This window comes from Anabrus simplex, chromosome 7 (assembly GCF_040414725.1).
Source record: "Anabrus simplex isolate iqAnaSimp1 chromosome 7, ASM4041472v1, whole genome shotgun sequence".
Classification (NCBI taxonomy): domain Eukaryota; kingdom Metazoa; phylum Arthropoda; class Insecta; order Orthoptera; family Tettigoniidae; genus Anabrus; species Anabrus simplex.
The window spans coordinates 180309575-180334352 of record NC_090271.1 but is presented as its reverse complement, the minus strand read 5'-3'; the positions used below and the strand labels follow the sequence as shown (position 1 = coordinate 180334352).

Here is a 24778-nt window from a genome sequence, read left to right as displayed (position 1 = left end):
CGAAGGCCTGCAGATTACGAGGTATCGTGACGAATCCTCTCGGCCGTTATTCTTGGCTTTCTAGACCGGGGCCGCTATCTCACCATCAGATAGCTCCTCAATTCTAATCACGTAGGCTGAGGGGACCCGAACCAGCCCTCAGGTGCAGGTAAAAATCTCTGACCTGACCGGAATCGAACCTGGGCCCTCCGCTACCCCTACACGACGGGGCCGGCTGAAAGCGCAGTCCAGGAAGATGATAAAGTGCCCGCAGAAGAGATTTTTTTGCTAGGGCTTTACGTCGCACCGACACAGATAGGTCTTATGGCGACGATGGGATAGGAAAGGCCTAGGAGTTGGAAGGAAGCGGTCGTGGCCTTAATTAAGGTACAGCCCCGGCATTTGCCTGGTGTGAAAATGGGAAACCACGGAAAACCATTTTCAGGGCTGCCGATAGTGGGATTCGAACCTACTATCTCCCGGATGCAAGCTCACAGCCGCGCGCCTCTACGCGCACGGCCAACTCGCCCGGTCCGCAGAAGAGAGACTGAGTAAACGCTGTTCAAACTTAATGCTGAAATATAGGAATTCTCAGAATTTGCTATCCAAGTACAGATCAGTGAATAAAAGTTTGAGAAGAAAATTTTGTGTGCTGCAGAAAAATCAAAGTGTAACTGTGAGAAAAGTGTTGTGGATAACAGTGCTACTCACAACTTTATAAATTTTCAACTAAATCAAGGGAACCGTAAAGCTCAGGGTCGAAGATATTCGAGTACTGACAAAAGTTTTGCCTTAGCTTTGCATCATTGTTCACCAATGTCATAAAAGTTAATGCAAAACCATTTTTCTTTGCCAAGTACCAGGTCATAAGGAAGCTGGTTACAAAATGCTCAAGTGGAACCTGGAGTAAATAAAATGGTTCTAAGCTTGCTGGAAAAAACTAAGAAAATGGGAATGGAGGAGAAGGTTATTTCACTGGTATTTGATGAAATTTCCATCAAGTCATCACTGTCATATGATCCTCAGAAGGATCAGCTGGAGGGCTGAATGAATGTAGTGTACGCATATGTAACAGCTGTGCAAAATTACTGACTAACAAGTATTTCCTTATAAGTCCTTATAAAGGCATATGTGAATAGAACCAATGATTCAACAGTGAAAAATATTGCCTGTAAAAATACCAAGTTTAAAAAGATAATGCATGTGTGATTTGCTCTTGAAGACTGTAGGCCCTAATCATAACATGACGATCTAATGTTTTAATTTGATAATACATTTGTTTTATTCTTATTACTGGTTCACTCAGATCAACATAAACCTTTTTTCCTTCCCTATATTATGTCACAAGAACGACGCAAACGTCTTAAAGTCTGTATTTCGTTGGGTTGGAAGTCGAAATGTGTAGTGTTTGAATAGCGCGTTATGTTAGTGTTCCCTGCGAGCCGCTAGATGGCAGCACTACGTGTTGACGCCGCTGCTCTGCGTGCTAAGTGAGGAGAGTTTCCACTATTATCATATTAAGCTATTTGTCGAGGATCATGATAGAAATAAAACATGTGGCTACTTAATCAAGAAAGAAATATGTGTCAAACAAGCTTCGTTTAAAATAAATTCTTTACCCATCCTTATGAAGAATTGTGTTACCAACAGCTGCACAGCTAAATTTGTGAAAGAAATTGCTCAACTGTTGGGTTCAGTTCCAGATATCCACGTGTTTCATTGGCATTAACTTTGATTGTCATGAACAGCCGTTTCAGTATTGGCAGTCAGACCATGAGCCATAATCGATGACTGAATTGAGTTTGTCGGATTTGTTGCTATCTCCATTATTTTAGAGAGGGAAATTGTAGTGTTAACTGTTATGTTAGTAATTATAGGAAAGCAGCAGCGAGGGTGGGGGATCATCTTCGTTTTGTCTCCAGTTTACTTCGTGTCATTCCTTAGGTTTTGTTTTGGAATGTATAAATGAGAAACTACATTGTCTGATGCAATTTTAAGAACATCATTTTATGAGGAATTCATTATGCGTGTAGACCTTTTCTCGTCAGGTGATTCGGTTTTGCTTATTGGAGAGGGGAATTTTTCTTTCGCTGTAGGGTTGGTTAATTCACAACAGTCGCTAAATATAACAGCAACGTGTTTTGAACCTGTAGTAACGCACGTAAATGGGCGTGAAAACATACATTACTTGGAAAGTAAAGGTTTGTGATTTTTGTCATTTGCAGTTATGTAATTATACTGTATATGTGTGTGTATATATACTACTACATGCCAAGCGGTGCACATTTGTACAGGTTAGGTTCACTTATGTGTGGGTCGGGGTATATGGTTATCTGTTTTGTACTATGTCTTATACTGTCAGTGGTTGCGAATTTATACGTGTGGTTCATTATATCTCTGGTATCTCTTCTATAGGGTAACAAATGCATTCAGCCAACTTCAGACGACGCCCGACGTATGTGCCTTTGACATAGAATGTAACTGGTTATTTATCTGAAGCTAACACTGTAGGAACCATCGTTTGATTTTAGTGCATCCTGACATGGTGAATATTAGGTTCTTAACAACATTGTAGAATGTTTATCACTAAATAGCCGTGAGTTTCCACAATAACATGTTTTAATTAATAATAAGGAAAGCTCAACATAAGTATTATTTCTACACTTTGTTACACACTGCACGGTTGTTCGATCGATATTGATTTCTTTGTACATTCCAATGAGTGGTATTTACTGCACCGACTCCCAAACCATGAACACTTGCAATCAGGTCCGGGGACATAGTTCTTTTCAATGCATACTTTATGATGGAATCCATGTACTGCAAAGCGCGTGACAGTATGTCTTTATTCAAAGTTAGTGTTTGTCTCTTCTTTGGTGGTCATAACTTCAGTTGCATAAAATTCGAGCAGGATGAGATTCTTTGTTTCTTGTAACTCCTCCAGTAAAGCTTTGTCTTGTGGGGTGGATGGCAGCATCAGTTGATACCTCAGCCGAAGTAGAAGGGTTCTGTAACCGATTCATAAAATAGTCTTGAGGGTGTGTGTTTTAATACAATCGTACGCTCTTCCAGTATGTTGCTTTCACGTGTTCTAGCTTTTTCCGATCTCCTATTGTGAGGTATTCCCACGTTAGCTCTAAGCCGTGGGTTGCTATTGGTGTTATCTTGGCTGTGGAGAGTTTTCTGGCTGTCTCTACTAATGACTGGTTTATTCTAAGTATGTTGTTCATTGCTGTTGTTGCTGATATCTAACTTTCTCGTATGTGAGCTGCAAAGTATTTCCACACAATTGCAGTGTCATGCCGAGATGAAAGCTGTTACTGATTCAAGTTTGTTTGTTCTTTCTTGCTTAGATGGTCTTCCCTCTTTCTTGAACACCACTGTCAATTGGACGATTGTCTCTACTACTACAACCGGGCGAGTTGGCCGTGCGCGTAGGGGCGTGCGGCTGTGAGCTTGCATCCGGGAAGTAGTAGGTTCGAATCCCACTATCGGCAGCCCTGAAGATGGTTTTCCGTGGTTTCCCATTTTCACACCAGGCAAATGCTGGGGCTGTACCTTAATTAAGGCCACGGCCGCTTCCTTCCAACTCCTAGGCCTTTCCTATCCCATCGTCGCCATAAGACCTATCTGTGTCGGTGCGACGTAAAGCCCCTAGCAAAAAAAAAATCTACTACTACATGTTTTTATCTGTAATCCTTCTGTTGATATAATACTTCTCTGCCCTACTCTGTTTTCAGAGATACATTATGTGTTCCTTTTTCTAAATATGTCGGGCGCCTTGAACATATGTCAAAACAGGGTGATGGATGTAGTCTGCATAGGATACAGTGGCTTAACAGTGTCGTATGCTCTTCCTCTCAACCTGCAAGTGGTCGCTAGCTGAAATGTAAAACGAGTGGTCGCGCGTGGGACTTTCCCTCATTAAAATAAGTATATCGTTCACAATTTTGCAGGGCATAAGACTGAAACAAATTACAGAAATGAAATGAATGGTTTCCGTATAGCCTATATTTTAGATTAAAAAATGAAATGATTAGCTATATATTATCAAAGAAACAAATTACGAAGGTAATCCTAATAATAAGGTCTATTTTTTTAATAAATACTTAGACCTGTTTATTTCTGCAATGGTTTATATCATTTTATAGCTTGAACATTTAGCTATTTTTCTACATAATCACCATTTCGGTCGATGCATTTCTGTAGACGCTAGTGCTAGCACTAGATGTTTTAAAATGTAGTTTGACAAAAAAATCTAGAAATAACAATAGATGGAGTGACGAGAACAATTCAAGACGCTAAAAAATACAAAGCAGCCAGTCCGGATGGAATTTACAACAAGAATCTCAAAGACACTTTACAATTGCTAGCATCTTATTGGACCAAGCTATTCAATAAATGTTTAGAAACGGGTAGAATCCCGGAGAGCTGGAGGACGTCCTACATAAAAATCCTATATAAGGGAAAAGGAGAGCCTGATGATGAAAACTCGTATAGAGGGATAGTGTTAGAGAACATCATCATGAAAGTATATACAAAAATCATTAATCAATAACTTAACAAATTAATAGATGACCATCTTCCAGAGGAACAATTCGGGTTCAGGAAAGGCAGAGGAACTCTACAAGCTGTCGCTAACTTCTAGATGAAGTGCAAGAAGCACTTAGGCATCAAAAAGGAAAATTTTATGCTGAATTCATTGACTTCAGCAAGGCCTTTGACTTACTCAACAGATCAAAGTTAACGGAAAAATTAGACGGTGTGATTGGAGCAGACAATGAACTTAAGATTGTAATAAATAATCTTCTAGCCTACAATAGTGTGAGAATAGATGATGGGGTATCACTCTCTTCCCCCATCACTCAAACGGTGTGTTACAAGGAGACCCCATTAGCCCTACGCTTTTTAATGTAGCTACAACAGACATCACAAGAATAACAGATATTCTATCGACAGTGCTTTATGCCTATGCAGATGACATGATAATAGGATCGAGAAACAGAGAAGACCTTCAGATCGCGGTAGATAGATTACAAGAATGGGCTGAAACAAACGACTTCCAGGTTAACAAGAACAAGATGGTCTGTGTGGTTTTCAGAAAAGGAGGAAGAATAGCAGCGACAGATAGAATTTCATATGCAGGGGTAGACTTGACTACAGTAAATAAGTTTCGCTACCTCGGCATCACTCTACAAACATCAGGAACTTCGTTCAAAATACATGTGAGGGAAAGAGCAGCAGCAGCAATAAGACGAATTTGCGATATACAAGACCCAACCAAACTATCAATAGGCTCGGCAATGAAACTTTTTCATGCAAAGATACTGCCCATTCTGACATATGGCATAGATTTAATCTGGGACAAATTATCAACATCAGACCTAACTACCCTGGAAAAGTGAAAGCTACCTTTCTGAAAATAATATTAGGTATTTCTAAGACATCTCCATGTAGACTAGCTTATGAATTAGCTCAGGAGTCTTTCCTTATTGAGGACCTTAGATATCTTTCTGTATCATCGACACCTCAAGCCATTGCTCCCCTAAACCTAAGGTTAAGCAAAAGAGAAGAAATCTGGCCGGAGTTCTATGTGACGGATGCTGTGACAAGCAGAGACTGGATGGGCCCAAATAAGAACATGCGCAGTGCTATCAACAGGCTGGCTGTACACGGATTTCATCATAAGCTGTGTGTAAAAGAGATATATCATGAACTAAGCGACGAATGCGTGTGCAAATTATGTGGGAAAATATGTGAACGATACCACTTCAATAAGTAAAGAGAAAAGACTTTACATGAATATAGTAAAGAGTAGAACAATTTATACATGGCCATTGGCTGCAATAAAACATTATATATTTTTGTAGACGCTGTGACAGTTTTTGTATGCCCATGTCATACCAGCTTGCCGCCATGCTGTTCACGAAGTTATGAACCTCATCTTTCACCTCATCGTTAATTGTGGTCCTAGTGGGCATAAAGTCGACCAACAATACCCCTTTTCGGTCCCAAAACACAGTTGTCATGACTTTATCGGCAGACAGTGCTTGCTTGAATTTCTGTGGCTTTGGCAAAGAGGGATGCCACCACTGGCGTGATTGTTGCTTGGTCTGAGGTGTAAAGTGGAACGCCCAGGTTTCGTCACCAGTGTCAATTGGTGATGGATTTCAATTGGTTAAGTACCTTTTGCATTAAAAAACCGAATAACTGGGCGCACTTTGCACTTGGCGGTAACATCCAACGGGAGCTCCGTTCTCAACGGCTGTCAAGCCAAGACTTAGTGCCTCAGCACAGCGTGCGCATGTTTATATGCGAGCGTGGGAAACACTCTTCACAATATTGTGACCAACAGCCACACAGAGTTCTGTATTTATAGAAAAATAGGAGCCCTTATTTTTGGAATTACCCTCATACTTAAAATAACATGTAATGCACATAAAAAATAATTACCTTCTTACAGTTATAAAACGTCACACTTGCATTAAATTTATTTTTTTACATACAGAGTAAGGTTTCTGAACTTAATAACAATTTCAACAAAAAAGTGCACATTATACAAGGTCTCGTTGCGTAATGACATCTGTCAATTTACTCTTGAACAGTTTTTACGCAGTTGGCTTGAACATACATACAGTGCTCAGGATGTATGGGTTTCTCAAAAGTATTACACTTTTTCTTTGTTTTTATGTTCTTTCTGCAAGGGAAAAACACAAAACTCAGGTTGAATGTCTTTGAAGTTTCCTTTTCTTAGGTTGTTGAACTCCTGCAATTCTCCTTATAACATGTTAAATCTGTGGCAGGTTTGTAATGGAAGAACAGCTTATGAGGTGTGGCTTCATGAGATGATGAGCCTATGTCTTAAAAAATACCCGCCTTGGTACTGACTCGTTAGTAATTTCTCTGTAGATTAAAAGGCTGTTGATTTCACCAATACCAGAAGTGAAAAAAAAAATATCGTCAGAGGCTGTCTGCAACTTACTCTGGATGCAGAGTATTGACCTTGAAGTAATAAGATTTCTGTTACTCACTCAAGTCATCATAAGTTATGCATTAATTTCTGAAAATAACAATATTGGATATTAGACTTTAGTTGGGTCACTTATCGGTATGCAATATTCACAGGAAAATTGGTTTGAAGATATAGGACTTTCTGACAGTCACAGTACAAATACAAAAATAAAACACAGTAGGTCTTTTCTCTAACATTCGAGGTAGCCTACCTGGATTTTGTAACAGCGGTAATTTAGCCAGCATTCTTCTTCGACTCATCAGTTTTGAAGACACATTTATCAGTAACTGCAAATAGAGAACGTTTCATTTCCGACCTAAGTCAGATACTAAAAGGAGAAAGTTTCCCAATTTACTTCAACGTAACACCAACACTACTGGCTGTATGAGGAGAGAACCTCTCACACAGGGTGCGTAGACTTATACGAACCTTTGTTCCGACTAGGGAAGGGGATGTTTACCCTTCAAAGGTGAATTGGTTTACTCACGGCAGTTATCAACTCAGCTAGAAGAGGAACCAGTCACCTTCCTTCATTACTGAGAAGTAAACTCGCAATAAAAAATGTGAGAAAATCACATATAGTGACTACTTGCGGACTAAAACAGTAACCACCACCAACATGACCTTACTCCATATGAACAGTGCAGAGAGGTTTGGGATTCAATCCAGTCTTTTGGCTCGCAATCTAGTGATTAGAAATTGTACACCACGATCACCTCTCGTACCCTGCCGGCCAACATTCTGGTGGTGAACAATTTTTCCACTAACAGGACTTGAACCAGCTAACCATGGTGTCGGACCATATAGACTTGATGCTCAATTTAATGGTCATGGCCTCCAGGTGGATATGTGGTTTGCTGATGCAAAGTTACTGGCCATCCTGCCCCATTTTTGGAAAATTGGTTTAGGCAGGTACAAAAGGTTTCAACAATATTTGATGCATCTTTTATGAAACAATAATAATATCCTACATCTCCAGGGAATTAATTTAGCCGTGTTGGAGTTTTTTCTTCAGAATAGATATGACAAATTTTATCTGACAATAAATTGTAATTCATATTAAACCTACCTTAGATATCTCATAGATTTATGCTTGACTAGCCACTTACACACTCACCGGTAAAAGAAGCGAAAAACTACGTATTTCAGACAAAATGTAATGTTAGTCCATTTATAAAACATGGTAAAAATTCAAATATTATGACATTACAACAATATGGCAATGGACCGTAAGTTAATTAGCCCATTTGAGAAGTTTCAATGCAGTAATCGATAAAGATTGTTGATCGAAACAATCACATCACAATGGTCCGTCAACACAAATTTGGATATGCCAAAACCTGGAGCTCTGCACAGTTTCGTAAGCAGTCCACATGTTTTCAACACATTTCCATTGCCTCAGTAACGGGTATTACCACCTTTAGCTGCAGTTACAGCTGTGATTTGATCAGACATGCTCAGGATGCAATCTTGAATGTTCTCTTGTGGTATGAGCTCCCTTTCTGCCTGGAGCGCTCCTCGAAGTTGAGCCAGTGTGTGAGGGCGACTCCTAGCATGTCTCCCAACCTTATCCCAGACAAGCTCTATCGGGTTTAGGTTGGGACTACGAGCAGGCCATACCACGTGCTCAATTCAGACTTCATCCAGGTACTCACGTACATAAATGGCAATGTGTGGGCGATCATTGTCATGCATCAGGAAAAAGTTCTTGCTGATGACAGGTGAAAAAGGCACCACGAGATCCATTAAAATCTTGGTGTACCAGTGGGCTGTCAGACTTCCATTCTCGATGAACAAAGCCTCCGTGTGCACATCAATGGTAACCCCAGGCCAGACCATCACAGAGCCTCCATTGAACGGTGTCCTTGCAGAGAAAATACCGGGTGAATAATGTTCCCTGGGCCTTCTCCATACTCGCTCCATTCCTTCTGGTGCCCGTAAATGGAAACTAGATTCATCTGTGAACAGCACTGAGCTCCAATGCTCCACAGTCCAGTTTCGATGGGCATTGGCGAAATGCACCCGAGAGGCGCATTGCTCTCGTGTAAGCATAGGTCCTGTGGTGGGCCACTTGGACTTTAAATCCAGTTCATACAACCTCATTCTTACTGTCTTTTTGCTTATGTTTGTGACCCGTACTTGCTGCAGACGATTTCTGGCCTCCATGGCTATTATGTTTCGATCACGAAGAACTTGCATTATGAGAAGGCAATGATTGCACTTAGTAGTGCTTCTCCTACGACCAGAGCCAGGCCTCCTGGTGTAGATATTGTCCTCTCTGTACCTTGGGTAAACGGCGGGAGTAACTATGATTCTCTTCTATAGGTCATAGATCTTGGGGAGGCTCGTCGTTTGAGGTGTTGGGCATGTAAGTCCTAGTATCTGAGATGAAGCGCACGATATTTGCTCATCGTTTGAGGTGTCGGACATGTAAGTCCTAGTATCCAAGACGCTGCCTCTGGGGCAGCTCGAGTTTTCCCCCCGTTTGCCCCCCAGGTGGTTTGTCCCCACCTGCGGCCAAGGAGGGTGGGTATTGTGCGGACAGAATGGGCCCTATCATTCGCCCAAGTCCTGCGCATATCTGCCCCATGTCCCGACCTGTGGGTCCAGCCCTTGAGCAAGGCCACCCGGGCGCGGATAAAATCCCAATCTTTGCTCGGGATGAACTAAACAGGAGGGTTTGATGCAGCCAGGTGACTAGTCCGGGTCTTGTCCCGGGGGTTGGGCGGTCGCCAACTCGACCCGGTCAGTAAACCGGGAAAGGGGTCCCTGCGGTCGAGGACATAGTTCTATGGGTTCACTCACTCCGCCGTGGGGATGGTGGTCGTTTCCTTCTTTTGGGATGAGTATTAACGTAAAATATACGGACTACTGCTGAGCGGGAAGCTCACCCCTAGGGGGATACTAGTAGAAGCTATGCCAGGCGCTTGTCGCAGGGGGGAAGTCCACCCCCGGGCAGTGTCGCCCCGGTGGTATGGTGATGCTGCAGGGGAGTATCATCATTATCCTGGGGCACACGGCTAATTTGAAGGAGTCACCTACTTCCGTACTACATATTATGGGATCATTGGTCGCCCAATTGAACAGCTCTCCCCCATGAATCCCAAGCTTCTTACTTCTTTCCGCAAGTCGGCCCAGACGTCACTCCCTTGACAAGGGACATTCCGCCCGCTCTACAACAAGTGGTTAGGGAGTGGCGTGCGAGTCTGCAGGGCTTTATACACCTTGCAGGCGGCGGGTGACCGTTGGGAGCGGTCAGGTGGGTACTTCCGTGAGGTTTTCCCTGGGTAACGCTAAAGCCCACTATCCGTTAGGATCCCGCTTCCTAATTCTCCCAAGATTTCGGTACCCATCCCTCCTGGTATGTGAAGGCCAGCCGCTAAAGTGTCAGGTGTCCGTTAATCATGCATTTATGTCTAAGACTTGCTGGCGAAACTGGGGTCAGCCTCAAGTCTGTTGCACACCCCTTACAGGGTACCTCGACCTGCCGTCGGGTGAAAAGGGGGAAGTTCCACCTTGGTGGTAGAGCATAGCCGTATGCCTCGTCATCTAAGTAGTGCTTCTCCTACGACCAGAGCCTGGCTTCCTGGTGTAGATATTGTCCTCTCTGTACCTGGTAACTTTTCTGTACACGTTAGAACAAGATGTGCCTACAACATCTGCTAAATAGCGTATACTGTGCCCATCTTCCGCTAATGCTACAGCCCTTGCTGTGTTTTTAGGTGAAAGAGGCATTATGACCTGACTTAGAAGCGAGACTAACTGTTGTAGACAAGCTGTAATGTCCACAAAAATAAGCAGCACAAGAATTCACGGCAATAAACCTTAAGACAACGGATTGTGGATATTGTTACAAGGTGGGAAACAGCAGTATTGGTGTTGTGATGGTCACGATCAGTAATGTTTATCAATTATTGTGCTGAAATTGATTGTGTTGATAATTAACTTATGATTATTTAAGTTGATTTCCCGATCATCATAGCCATGAGGCCCAGTAGGGCAGTACAGTGGCATCATCTTGTTGTTATTGCTCTATTAGCACCACCCAGAGGACACGTGTAGGGTACTTCAAGGTTAAACCTATGGACATTGAGCAATGTTGTCCCACACTAGTCTGGTTAACGTCCAACTGCATCACACAATGAGAATTGTATCTTTTACATTGCGCTCCACTCCTATTCAATGGTTACTATTACTAACCAACATTAAACCTCCTCACATCAGACTGCAAAGCGCCCTTGTTAGACTGTGGACCAGGATAGTGAAGAACAGTTACCTCCCAGTATATCAGGATACAGATGAAAATACCGTAACAAGACTCAAATCACGAAAACCTGTCTGGAAGACTAAAGGAATTAGTTAATTCACATTTTAAGCTTGATGAAATAATGGAAATATGAATGTTCTCAATCACACCCTCACGGCATTGTCAACATCAGGGATCCAACTACAAAGTTGCCTGGGTTCAACCTTCCTCACTCCACTTGGACTACACTCAATAGGTTACGCTGGCAGAGTCGGAAGAAGTGCTTCTGCTCTGCATCACTGGGGCTGGAAAGACTCGCCGGCTTGTGACTGTGGTACTGAACTGAAAACCATCATGCACATTCTGAAGGACTGCCCTCTGCGAGCTTTTGCTGGTTCCATCGAGGACATTCATAGAGTGACCCTTGAGGCACTCTCTTGGTTGGAAGAGCTGGATATTCGTTTATGAGAGACTGAAAGACCTCCACATTAACGTTTTTTAATGTGGACTTTATATATTGGATATTTTTTTGTGCATGTTAAGAACTTGCATCCTATCATGCTTTCTTTCACCCTCATATACTGTATGGGATCAAGTTATGGGGCAATATTGTCCTACATCAAATAATGTATTTATTTGGCAGTAAAAGGCAGTTCATCTAATTGATGGATTGGAATTTAGACACTCATGTAAAACTTCCTTTGTGATCCTAAAAATTATGGCAGTTCCCTGTTTATATATTCTTACAAATATTATGTATGTAAAAGAGAATCTTTCCGAATTTAAAGAAAGATTTACAGTTCATATGCACAACACAAGATGATCTGGATACTCTGCACTCCAGGCTTAGTAAAAGCACAAACAGCCACTGTTACCAACAGCTTAAGATGTAGCCTACAATAAGCTTCCACTACCAATTTGAACATTAGACAAAAGTGCATTTAACATGGTAGTCACAATTTTTAAGGAAAAAGACATTTTATAGTGTAGAAGAGTTTCTAGAATGTGTTATTTCAAAAACTGACCTAATATAGGTAGTTAAATTAATTTTTCTAATGACTCAGGCATTATGGCTGATATGTTGTCTGTAGATTATTTGGGTTAATACTGACAATACCTAGTGTACATTTCCTGTACTTGATGGTGGATGCAATAAACTATCTAAACTATCTTGTACATAGTCGATTGTCAACTGTAACATCATACGCTAAATTAAATAAAATAAATAAATAAATATAATTAACTTAAGATACATTGCTTATTGTTGTAATGTAATAACATTTAAATTATATAAGGTTTCAATGGACTAACATTAAATTTTGTCTCAAGTGCATAGTTTACAAAGGAAAAATGACAATACAAAATTATTCTAATATCTTGTAATCAAGTACATAGTGGGTTTTTTTGCCGGTGAGTGTATTAGCTGTAAAACAAATTTCTTATCGCTTGACAAGATTTCTTTAATTCTTAGTAATACTCTCCAAGATTGTGTCTCCAGATCAGTGTGATCTTTCCATATGACTCTACCTTTCAATACTTTACAATAACTTTTTTTTAACGTTTGGAGTCTAGAGCATATGCTGAATTACAGTGTTAAAAAAATTAATTTGTTACAGTGCTTGTGACATACCACTCCTGAGTCAGTATCAACAGCAAATCTATTCCTTGAAGTTTCAGTTTCACAGTATGGGGGAATTCCTTGATTAGGCCTACATAGTTCATGGAGATACATTATTACTGAATCACTTGAGGCAGGCAACAAATGACTACTGGACTGGGGTGTTTGTACCCTAGTCCGTTCTGACATGTTCAATGAAGATGTGGCGCTACTAACTCGGCTTTACACAGTTGCAGTTCGTGCTACGCGAGTTGGTTTCCCTGTGTTGTGCACACAATGATCGAACATTGCAGTCATGTCTTTATGGGACCTAGCTCGATAGCTGCAGTCACTTAAATGCTGCCAGTAACCAGCATTCGGGATATAGTGGGTTCGAACCCCACTGTCGGTAGCTCTGAAAAGGGTTTTCCTTGGTTTCCCATTTTCACACCAGGCAAATGCTGGGGCTGTACCTTAGTTAAGGCCACAGCTGCTTCCTTTCTACTCCTAGCCCTTTCCTATCCCATTGTCGCCATAAGACCTCTATATATTGGTGTGTCAAAAAGCATTTTGTGCTGCCTTTAGGCATCAAACCCAGTCAAGGGGTTAATAATTCTAAGTTGGTGGGCTTCAGAAGTTGCCTTTAGAGTCCTACGTTCTTCTAATGGCTTTTCATTTTCTTTGGACACCCAGTATTTCCTTGTTACGAGGTTGTTTTTTGGTACACGTTGCTCTACTCCACCCAGAATATTTTGTTTCATGAGCCAAGTCTGATCAGTGTTATTGTAAGTAGTTATGAGTTTCATTGTATTCAAATTTTCCTGAAGCACATCTTGATCTAGTTGGTTTTCGTTTGTTGTGCTGTGAAGCTTTCACTTTATCTCTATTTTCAGTAGTGTATAGTTGTAGACACATTTTGCTCGGTCTGGTGAGTGTGTTATTAACACAGCTTCCCCAGCATGATTTAATTAGCACAAAGTATATTTGATTTTTGCATTTTCCATTGGGTGAGGTCCAGGTAGACAGTCATCTAGGATAGTGATGAAAAGTAGTATTTGAGATTGTAGGATTATTACTAAAACTAATTGCAAACTGTATGAAAGTGCTTATTTCTGAGGGTGCATGAAGCAGTATGAAAGGGATTGCTGCGATCATTGCAACATCATGCATTGAGTTTTTGTCTCATTTATTAATTATTTTGTTTTATTTCTCTGTATGTGGCAAAAGGTACGGCTCAGGGTCTTCTCTTACACTTAAGGGACACTGGGACTGAAATTTTGGCAAAATATATGAAAAATATTGATTTTCGTTTTTTTCCATATTAATACACCCCTAACCCCTGTGGAGAAGATAGCAGTGTTTTTATCCAAAGTCCGCCATTTTTAAAGCTCTAGCGTAGCTTTTAAATGCCTGGCCTGCAGTCCTTTAAACGCCCACTTTCGTTTGACTCATGATCAGCGCACGTTAGTGGTGTATTCAAGCAGATTTCTCGATGTCATTTCATAGGAATAATTTGAAAAGGCCTCCTACATCTGTCCGTCTGCATTGTGCTGCTTTCTAGTGGAGGAAGTAGGCACTTTTACTACGTAAACTATATAAGAAATACAAAAGTTTGAAAAAACTGAATGGAAATTACAGGTGGTGTTGTGGCCTTGTATAATACATTGAGTATATTTTTATACCTATTTTCAAAGACAATGATTACTTATTAAAGAAATATTTATTAGTTTCAACATTATTTATGACTATTTCCATACATACCATGTGCAAATCTTGTTTGTTTACAAACAAGTTGTTTTCGAGTTTGATTGTGTTGAGGTGTGCGAGTATTTTCTACTATTGTTTGGTGCTGTTCTGTGGTAAAATGCATACAATAAGTTCTCGGTGGCGTAAGCCAGAATCGAAAAGTAGGAGAAAATAAGAAATTTCTTTGAGATTATTAGCTGCTCGGTGGAAATCAGCTGGCAATACATTATTTTAAAAACTTGCTTTTTTTCTCTGTTTCACTTCTTCAGGCATTCAAAATGTTACATGCATCACAAATCTTATGACATTGCTTTCAAAATTTTCATGTATTATCTTCACTGCAATGGCTATAAACCTGCGGATCGATTTTTGGATTGCACTTTTGGTCCGGCTGCAAAAAATTTTCGAACTAAAAAAATTGAAGATTTTTTGTAGAATAAAACTTGGATATGAAAAAAAAATATTTCTTCATACTCATTAATGCAATTTAAAAACGAATCCGTAGGATTCTTCCAATTGTATTAGTGCAATAGAATATTCCCTAAAAGTTACACTATCTTGATTGGTTTAATGCGGCAGACCTTTATAAATCTTGAATAATTTGCGCATGAAAATGTACAAAATAATTAATATTTCAAGAACTAATCCACTTGCAATGCTCAAATTTCCCATAGTAGTTTACGTTATGACTATTCATAAGCATATCAAATTTCAAAGCTGTACCTCAGTTTATATAGAATTTGGAAACTACAACATAGCCTACGGTACAAAGTGACATAATTTGAAAGTTATTAAAACTGTAACAATATCTAGAAACTACCTAAATTAATGGAATAAAATAGTATTACAATAGTTAATGATTGATATTCTCTATCTACATTGCCTTGAAGAGAATGGATCCAAAGAGAGTAGCAAGATTATGGTTTGAAAAGGACCAGGAGGGCAAGCGAGCTGGAGGCAATCAAAGGACAAGATGGATATCATAAAAGGTGATCTGCAAGGAAGAGGCTTAGAATGGTGTAAAGTTTGAGGAAAGAATGTGCCTGTGCAGACAGAAATGGAGAGTGCTCTTGCACCACATCCCCACATCCAAGAAACTGGAGATGGTTGGATGATGATGATGGTCATCATCATCTACATTACCTAACAATAGTTCTATATCATACTTGCTCTTAATAACTCTATCATTCATACAAGCTGTTCACATATTTAAGAAGAAATCACCGAGCTCGATAGCTGCAGTCGCTTAAGTGCGGCCAGTATCCAGTATTCAGGAGATAAGTTTAGTGGGTTTGGACCCCACCGTCGGCAGCCCTGAAGATGGTTTTCCGTGGTTTCCCATTTTCACACCAGGCAAATGCTGGGGCTGTACCTTAATTAAGGCCACGGCCGCTTTCTTCCCAGTCCTAGCCCTTTCCAGTCCCATCGTCGCCATAAGACCTATCTGTGTCTGTGCGACGTAAAGCCAATAGCAAATAATAATAAGAAGAAATCTTGAAAAGACCGGTTAAATGAGGCTGTTGTATTTCGTGTAAGCCTACTGACAGGGAGGGAGTTCCATAGCCTTGCTCCAGACACTTGGAAAGAGCATCTGTATACTGATGAGTGATTAAAGAGCATCATTAGGGAGAAGTTGATCTGTTTTGTCCATGGATACAGGAGAGAAAGTTAAAATTGAAGGATAGTATTCAAGTGCGTATTCGTTCAGAAATCAAAATATTAGTGTCATAATATGTAGATTCCTTACGTTATCAATTTTCAAACAGGATAGCTTCTCATAAGGAGAGATATGTGGCCTAAAGTTCAAAGTATATATAAATTGCATACATGAATTCATTGCCTTCTGAAGTTTTATTGTTCTACAGTTGCATAGGTTGGTACAACATCACAGCAATAAATTATTGAAAAAATATGATTGTTTCAGTAAGTGTTTTCTCATACTATATGGAAGAATGGATCATTTAATTTTTACGGGATGAATAGATGCATATACTTTTCTACAGACACTTGTTATGTAATCATGCCAGTTTATTGTGTCATTCATGACATCACCTAGGTTTGTTACAGACTTTTGAAAAGGTACAGCTTCACTAAAAAACACCATAGTAGGCAGATGTGAGATGCTTAGCTTATTTAAAAGCGTAGGCTGTCCTATTATGACTGCTTGCATTTTTTCCGGCTTGATTATTTAATTAACAGGTAATTCTCTTTTGCATACAAACCAATTTAATTTAAAATTGAGTTAATTTGGTGGATTGCATTGCAAGTGGCAGCGATAGTATGGGTATATTGGAAGATCATCGGCATAAAGTTGATAGTTGCAGTCATTCAGTTGAGAAGAAATGTCATCAATATAGATTAAGAATAAGAGGTCCAAGAACAGACCCTTGAGGATTGACGGATAGCTTAGTCTTCCATTCTGTAGTTGTCGTGTTTGATACATCTCGCTGTCATCTATTTTTGAGGTGTGAGTCCAAGAGCTAAATAGCAGAAAGAGCTATACAAGGTTTTCGTAATTTAGCTAATAGTATTCCTATAGCCGTGCTCTGTGTTTCAGACGGATGAGGCACTAGCCTTCTGACCCCAACTTGGCACGTTTGATCTGGGCTCAGTTCGGTGGTGTTTGAAGTTGCTCAAATGCGTCAGCCTCATGTCAATAGATTTACTGACACCTAAAAGAACTACGGGACTAAGTTCTGACACTTCAGCTTCTCCAAAAACCGTGAAATTAGTTAACCTTGCATTACTCGTTATTTCTTTATGTGCACCGTTACTCGCTAGTGAGCGCAGCACTGACTTTTATATTTTAATGGCTATCATACGCCCATGTGAAGATGGAGGTATTTTTAACATGTCGGTTTGAGATAGTTATTTCTTTAGGAACACGAGCAAGTGATATGGCCACTTGTGTTTAACATGCTACGGTTATGGAGCCAAGTTCTGCATTTGGGAGACACGTGGGTTTGAACCCCACCTTCGGCTGTCCTGAGAATGGTCTTCTATGGTTTCCGTGTACACTTCCAAGCAAATGCCGGGGCAGTTCTTATTCAAAGACCACAGCTGCTGCTTTCCACTTCCTTACCCAGTTTCATTCACCATCATTCATTTCATCTCCATTAGCTTTTCAACTGAATTTGGCATCAGGAAGGGCATCTGGCCGTAAAAGTGATGTAAATTCATCTCACTTCATCTCTGACCCCATATCAAGAAATGGGATTAAGGGGTGGACAAACCATTTATTTAGGAACATGACTGCTTAAATTTAAACAAATATTTATTTAGGAACATGAATACTTAAATTTAAACTAAACTAATTTTACTAAATAGTACAAACATATAATCCAGCATAATAGGGAAAAACAGTTCACACTGTCACTCATCACTTTTGTTGCTTTCAGCATCTTTCCTGGAACACTGCAAATTTTGTTTCAGGGTTCAAATATTAGTAGTGGAAGCATGGAGGCCCCCACTTGGTAATTCCATCCTCTCCTGAAACAAATGGAATACAGCCTTCAATCAATGAAAGTGCCTCTTCTTCCTCAGAACTTGCAGGTGCTCACTTTGAGATTTATGATCACTCTCGTAAACCTCATCTGTTTCATTACCATCACTTTCAGTGTTCATGTCCATTTCCTCGTATCGTTTCACCCAACCACAAAAGTATCTGATCAGGTGATCAATCAATCAATTCCATCACTACTGATCTGCATTTAGAGCAGTCGCCCAGGTGGAAGATTCCCTATCTGTTGATTTCCTAGGCTTTTCTTAAATGATTGCAAAGAAATTGGAAATTTTTTGAACATTTCCCTTGGTAAGTTATTCCAGTCCCTAACTGCCCTTCCTACAAATGAATATTTGCGCCAATTTGTCCTCTTCAATTCCACCTTTATCTTCATATTGTGATCTTTCTTACTTTTAAGGACACCACTCAAACTTACTCGTCTACTAATGTCATTCCATGCCATCTCTCCACTAACCGCTCAGAAATAGAAAGGAGGATGAGAGAAAGGGTGGAAAGAAATTTGGAAGAATAGCCGTATGGCTTTCGACAGGGCAGGTCGACAACAGACCCTATATTTACTATGAAGTTACTGATGGAAAAATAGTGGGAATATAACCATGGAAAGGATGCACAAAGCAGTCAAGGGAATTAGTGAAAGCAATGTATAAAAACTGTTCCAGTTTGTGTTCAGACTACAGTGGGGGGAACAGGTTGTTGGAAACCAAACTGGACTAAGACACAGGGAAGTGTATTGTCTCCACTTATATTTATAATGGTTATGGATGAAATTCTAAAGGAAACAAAGGCAACGTATAGAGGGGCTATGAAAATATTCTTTGCGGATGACATAGTGATCTGGGGAGTTAACAGTACAGAAGTGCAAATCCAACTAGAGGCTTTAAATTACAATATTGATAAATATGGTATCAGGGGACAAAACCTTGAGGTTGTTGAATTTGTTGAATACTTAAAACATTTGGGAAGTGAAATAATGCAAGATGTTCTACCAGAATTTAATGAACTTGGTGTGGAACAGAGAAGTTCCTATGAAATATAGAGTTAATGTGTAAGATGTATTATATCCTTATGTTAACGTATGCATCATTGATAGCAAGAGATGAGAGTAAAATTCAGGCCAGTGAGTTGAAGTTCCTGAGGATTATGGTAGGGGAAACAAAGAGAGACAGAGTAAGAAGTTGTCGTATGTACGCCATCCTACACATAACCTAGCTCCTGTAAAACCTTCAGTTATTATGTTTAATATATTTTAATTATCTTTTAATAAATGCTAAGTACGACTATACCCTGTAAATATGTATTGTATATTTGTATAACCTCAAGTACGTATTGTGAATACGTCTAACCTCAAAATCTGTGTAGTCGAAAACTGTAGAAAACTCTGTAATATTCATATATTGAGTATGATCCACTATCAGAATCTGTACTGATGCATATGGAGGTTTCTGGAAATTTTATGTAATGATTTATTATATAGATACATGTAGAAACATTAGGAATTTTGTGGTTTCTGTACCTATATGTAATTGAACATTCGAGTTTGATCTGCCCGATTGATTGATTATTCCTAGTATGTTCGGGTGTGTTCCATTTAGATTGTTGCAAGAATATTTACAGAAGTCGATGTTTCTAGACTGTTTGTCGAACAGTTTATATATCGAGCTGACAGGCCGAGAAACCAGTGAGAGTGAATGTTGCAGTGAGCTGAGGATTTGGTTGATATCTGAACTGGTCAGAATCGACTAGTCGGTCTTGCCTTGTGATGGTTAAGTGAATAATCAGTGTCTGGACTTGTTGATATCTGTACTGTCAGAATCAACTGTGTGATGGTGAAGTGAATGATCAGTGTGAGGACTTTCTGATATTTGTACTTGACAGAATCGACAGTAAATTGCGTCAGTGTGTTTCCCTTAATAGTGTTTTGTTGTTTATAATTGTGTACAACTGTGTGGTGTTAAGGAATAGATGTAGTGGCTATAAAGTGGTCTTATGCAAAGAAGTGAACGTATCTCGTGTGATATTTATTTACACCAGAATAAAATCGCATTGAAAATGATAATGTTGAGGTCAGAAAAGAAAAACTGAGTGATAGGATGGAGAAGAATAAATTGAGATGGTTTGGACATGTTATGAGGATGGAAAAGGGAAGGATAGATTATGAGAAATTGTAGAACCACTTTTAGAAGATGAACAGTATGGCTTTAGGCCTGGAAGATCAACAACAGATCTTATATTTGCTGTCAGGATGCTAATGGAAAAACACTGGGAAAAAGAGAAGCCTTTATATCTACTGTTCCTTGACATCGAAAAGGCCTATGACAGCATACCAAGGGAGCTTATTTGGGAGTGCCTGAGAAAGCTCGAAGTTTGAGACAGTCTAATTTCAAAAGTTAAGGTGCTTTACGAGAAAACCAGAAGCTGTGTACAAGTCAGTTCTGGACTGTCAAACTAGTTTGAGACAAAAAGAGGAGTACAACAAGGTCGTGCTTTGTCGGCCCTATTATTTATCATTGTAATGGATACCATATTAAAGGCGCTAAAAGAAAAGGGGCAACAAGACTTAAAAGCATTTGCATATGCAGATGATGTAGTATTTTGGGGTAACTCAGAGAAAGATATGGAAGAGAGACTGCAGGGGTGGAGTCAGGAGTTTGAGAGATATGGATTAAACATCAACAAGGCTAAAACGGTGGTGTTGAAGGTACAGAAGGGTGACAGTCAGCCAGAAATCATGCTAAATGGCACCAAGGTGGACAGAGTCACAGAATTTAAGTACTTGGGTAGTATAATGTCCAAGGATAACTTGGCTAAATATGAAGTAAACAGTCGAATCAGCAAAGCAAAACATTTTCACATCCAAGTAAGACAGCCACTATGGGATAAACAAGTACCACTGAAAACCAAGATGACACTGTATAGATCATACTACACCCCTATCCTCACATACAGCCTGGAAACCGCTACATTAACAAGAAAGGACAACTCGAAACTCCTAGCAGCGGAAATGAAGTTCCTACGCACGATAATCCAGAAGACCAGAAAAGATAAAATCAGGAATGAAAAAAGTCAGAGAAGACGTAGGACTAGAAGACTCCTTACTCCAGAAGATCCAAAAGACAACACGGAAGTGGTTGACCAACTCCATTTTCCCAGGTGTGGTATACGAGTCCCTTCCATTTTGTTCGGTCTATGAACCATTCTTCATTCACGATCCGCTCCCAATCGTGTCCTCCTGAGAGTTTTAGAACTTTAGTGTTAGGTTTAATAATAAGTAAAGAGGTCCAAGAGATATTTGGATTATACATTTGACTATTGGCACAAAGCCATGGCTTTCCAATGAAATGTGGAGGATTCCTTTCATTCTTAAAACATGTTGGAAGAATAAGGGTATATATCTTAATCACGGACTACTTACATGGTGCACGCGATCAAATTCTTGTCCCCCTATTTGTTTTGAGCAGTGTATATAAGAACTTTTTGTCATAAGCGTAAATCCTTTCTTTCTCACAAAAAATCACTTCAGCATACTGAACATTGTCGGTCAAGAATATTGACACTTATTTGTTGCGATTTATTTCATTGAAACTCTGTGAAAATGTGATGTAATATATACTATATTTTATCATATAGAAATAGTCTGATGAAATATTATCCTTGATTTGATATGGTGTTTTAAATTTGTTTTCTCAAAAACTTTAATTTTTGAGTTGTCACTATTCTTGTGGAGGTGTGATATTCACCACCATCTCCTTTATCTGGAAGGGAAATATTCTGATCTTTTGAGATTGGCTATTCCCACATGGAATAACCATTCCACCCCTTAATACTAGACTCATTCTTCATTGTATTGTTTTTGTATTATTTCAAAGTTGCCCATTTAGGGCTACATGTTCTGTACATCATTGACCACTTGCTCCATTTAAAAGCTGTTGGTACATTCTCATGATGCCTTTTGTTTAGGAATATGTTATCTACTTTTGTAGATTAAACATATAAACCAGTTGACACTTGGGTAGGGAAGTTATTGCTTAATATAAGTTATGGAAACAAGTGAAAAGAAGTAAATGCCAGATAAGATTGCAGTTGATAGTGGGTATGCTTTCAGTGAAATCTTTTCTTGGTATAGAATTTCTGATATACCGGTATTCTTTGTCACTGATAGTGCTATAGTTGAGGCAACCAGTGAGAGATGGTGCTATGCAAAATGAACATGAAACTGACAAAAATTGACTTTTCTGAAGTCTTTGTGTAATTATGTTCTTTCATGATATGGAGGACATTTTTTATCATCATCATCATTATTATTATTTGCCACATTGGACCACTGAGTCATTCCACATTTACTTTCTCTTTGAAGATTGAACTGTTTGGTTCTTGTGATCTGCCAAGTAGTTTTTTTATTTGTTCCAATCATAATTTTCTCAATTCGTCTGTACCACTGTAGCCGCTCTATGTGTCATTTCTCCTGAAAATTTGAGAGTCTCAGGGTGTTAATTTTATTTTTGTTTTCTGCATATATCTGGAGTCTTTGAGATCTTGCTGAATTTTGTGGATCTGTTGTCCTCCTGTCTTCTTTCCAAGATTTCTTATCACTAGATGTAAAATTTGGTTTCCTGGCAGTCACAAGATGTCAAAGAAATAAGAAATTCTTTTCTTTTTTCATTTTCATTATACTGGTGAATGGATATCTCTTGATAGACAGCTCATTAGGAAAGATAATTGAACTGTGTAAATGATATTTCTGATACGATGATGATAATAATAATTAGGAAAGATTCTCCAGACTCCTTTTTTATTTATGCAAGTTCTGAAGAAATCATATTTCAGTTTTGAGGAGCTAATTAGTTCTTTTGTTTTGAATTTGGAACAGGGCTTCACAAGCATAAGTAGTTTCTGGGAGAGTTACATTTTATAGTGTTGGATCTTAAGAGTCTATTTAGAAGCATTTCTTATACGTTGACCAGGTTAGAAATTGGCCTTTCTTAATTTTGTTAGTTCTATTTATCCATGTTCTTTCTCCTTTAAGTTGTGTGTGATGATTTCTCCAAGATATTTAAATTGTAGAACTATGTTAATTTTTTGGTCATTTATGAATACGTTATGTTCAGGGGTTTCATGAGCATGTGATCCCAGTTTTCTTAAAAGATATTTGTAATCGTATTTTTAGGGCAATTTTTTGGAGACTGGTGATCTGGGCACAATCTTCTTCAAGTCAAGGGCTGAGAGAGATAAATTGTCCACAAATCCCAGGCAGTTTGTTCTTATTGAGGGTTTTACTCCAATTTTGATTGTAGGTGGTTTTTCCTTTACCAGATTTTCATGATTGAATCGAGAGCCATATTGAAAAGCAGTGATGAGATTGATGATTTTTATTAATTTTGGATGAATACTGTACGATCTGAGAATTTTTTAAAGTGTGGGTCTATGGATTCTATAATATCCTTTTTTGAAATCTATGAATGAATTAATTTTTGTACGGTACTTGTAATGTTCCATTATGAGTTTTAGATTGAGAATTTGGTCTTGTATGGGCAAAATCCTCCTTGATATTCTTTAAGTTGTAGTTCCAGTGTGTTTGTGATCCTGTTGTAAATTATGCGACAGAAAATTTTGTATGTGCAATACAGAAGAGTTATGCCTCTGTAATTATCTGGGTTGGATATATTTCCCTTTTTTAAATAATGGATGGACTATTTCTGTGGTCCAGTGCTCTGAAATTTTCTTTGTAATCTACATTTTTGTTGATAGAGATATGTTTGCAGGTTTTCTGGCATTTTTCCAGATTTCTGCAAAGACTAGACCTTTACCACATGCCTTGTATATTTTTAGTTCTTTAATTGTGAGTTCTACTTCGTTGATGGTTGAAGGATCTATTATATCAAGGGTGGTTAAAATGGGTATGTTATTGTTTACTAAAACTTTTCTAGTGAGTAATTGCAATTTAAAAGTTTGCTGAATGTCTCTGCAAGGATCTCTGCATTTAAAAAAAAAAATCTGTTGGATAACTTTAGGGGCTGCCTGGCCTAGACAGTAAAGGCATGCTCGGTTCACCCAGAAGGATGTAGGTTCGATTCTCCGCCTGGAAGTCGAAAAATTTAAGAAACAATTTTCTACTTCTGGAGGTGCACATGGCCCTAAGGTTCAGACTTGGAAAGAAAGAAAAAAAAATAGAGAGAGAGAGAGAGAGAGAGTACCAGGTTAATTCCTGGGGGGAAAAGTGGCCAGGCATAGACCTAACCACTCTACCCCACTAACTGCCTTTACCTTCCACTCCTCCCAGGGCCTTCATGGCCTGTATGGAGATGACTTTGTTTTTATGGGATAACTTTCCTGATGTAGCCTATCTCTCAGCATTAATGTTGGGGATTCCTATTTTTGAAGATATTTGCTGAAAATTTTCTAATAATATCTGGATTGTTTTTTTCTTGAAATTCTCTTCTATCCTATCCAGGATATTTTTAATACATTTATATTTTGTTTGTCTGAAGATTTTAGGTCTTGACTTTCTTTGCTTTATTAGTTCTAAAGTTGATTCTTCTGACTTTTGCACTTCATGGTTTATTGAAGCTTCCTGTCTTCTCTCTATCACGTCGCATTCATTCTTTATTTCACCATTCATGTTTCTTCCTGGGATTAATTGGAGCTAACTCTTTTACTACCTATTTTAATTTTGTGGTC

General features: G+C 39.1%; 1 protein-coding gene across 5 annotated transcripts in view; it reads left to right on the top strand.

Moving 5' to 3' along the window:
- Nucleotides 1-1766: 1766 nt before the first annotated feature.
- The window catches only part of LOC136877022 (mitochondrial ribosome-associated GTPase 2), a 172074-nt gene continuing 149062 nt past the window's right edge, over nucleotides 1767-24778 (top strand). For 2 of the 5 annotated variants that reach the window (XM_067150820.2, XM_067150819.2), the window contains exon 1: nucleotides 2008-2180. In XM_067150820.2, the coding sequence (XP_067006921.1) occupies nucleotides 2145-2180 (36 nt within the window). In that variant the 5' untranslated portion in view covers nucleotides 2008-2144. Of the gene's footprint in view, nucleotides 2181-2394; nucleotides 2525-24778 lie in introns of all 5 variants that reach the window. The other 3 variants (XM_068228513.1, XM_067150817.2, XM_067150818.2) reach the window with 3 other exon arrangements.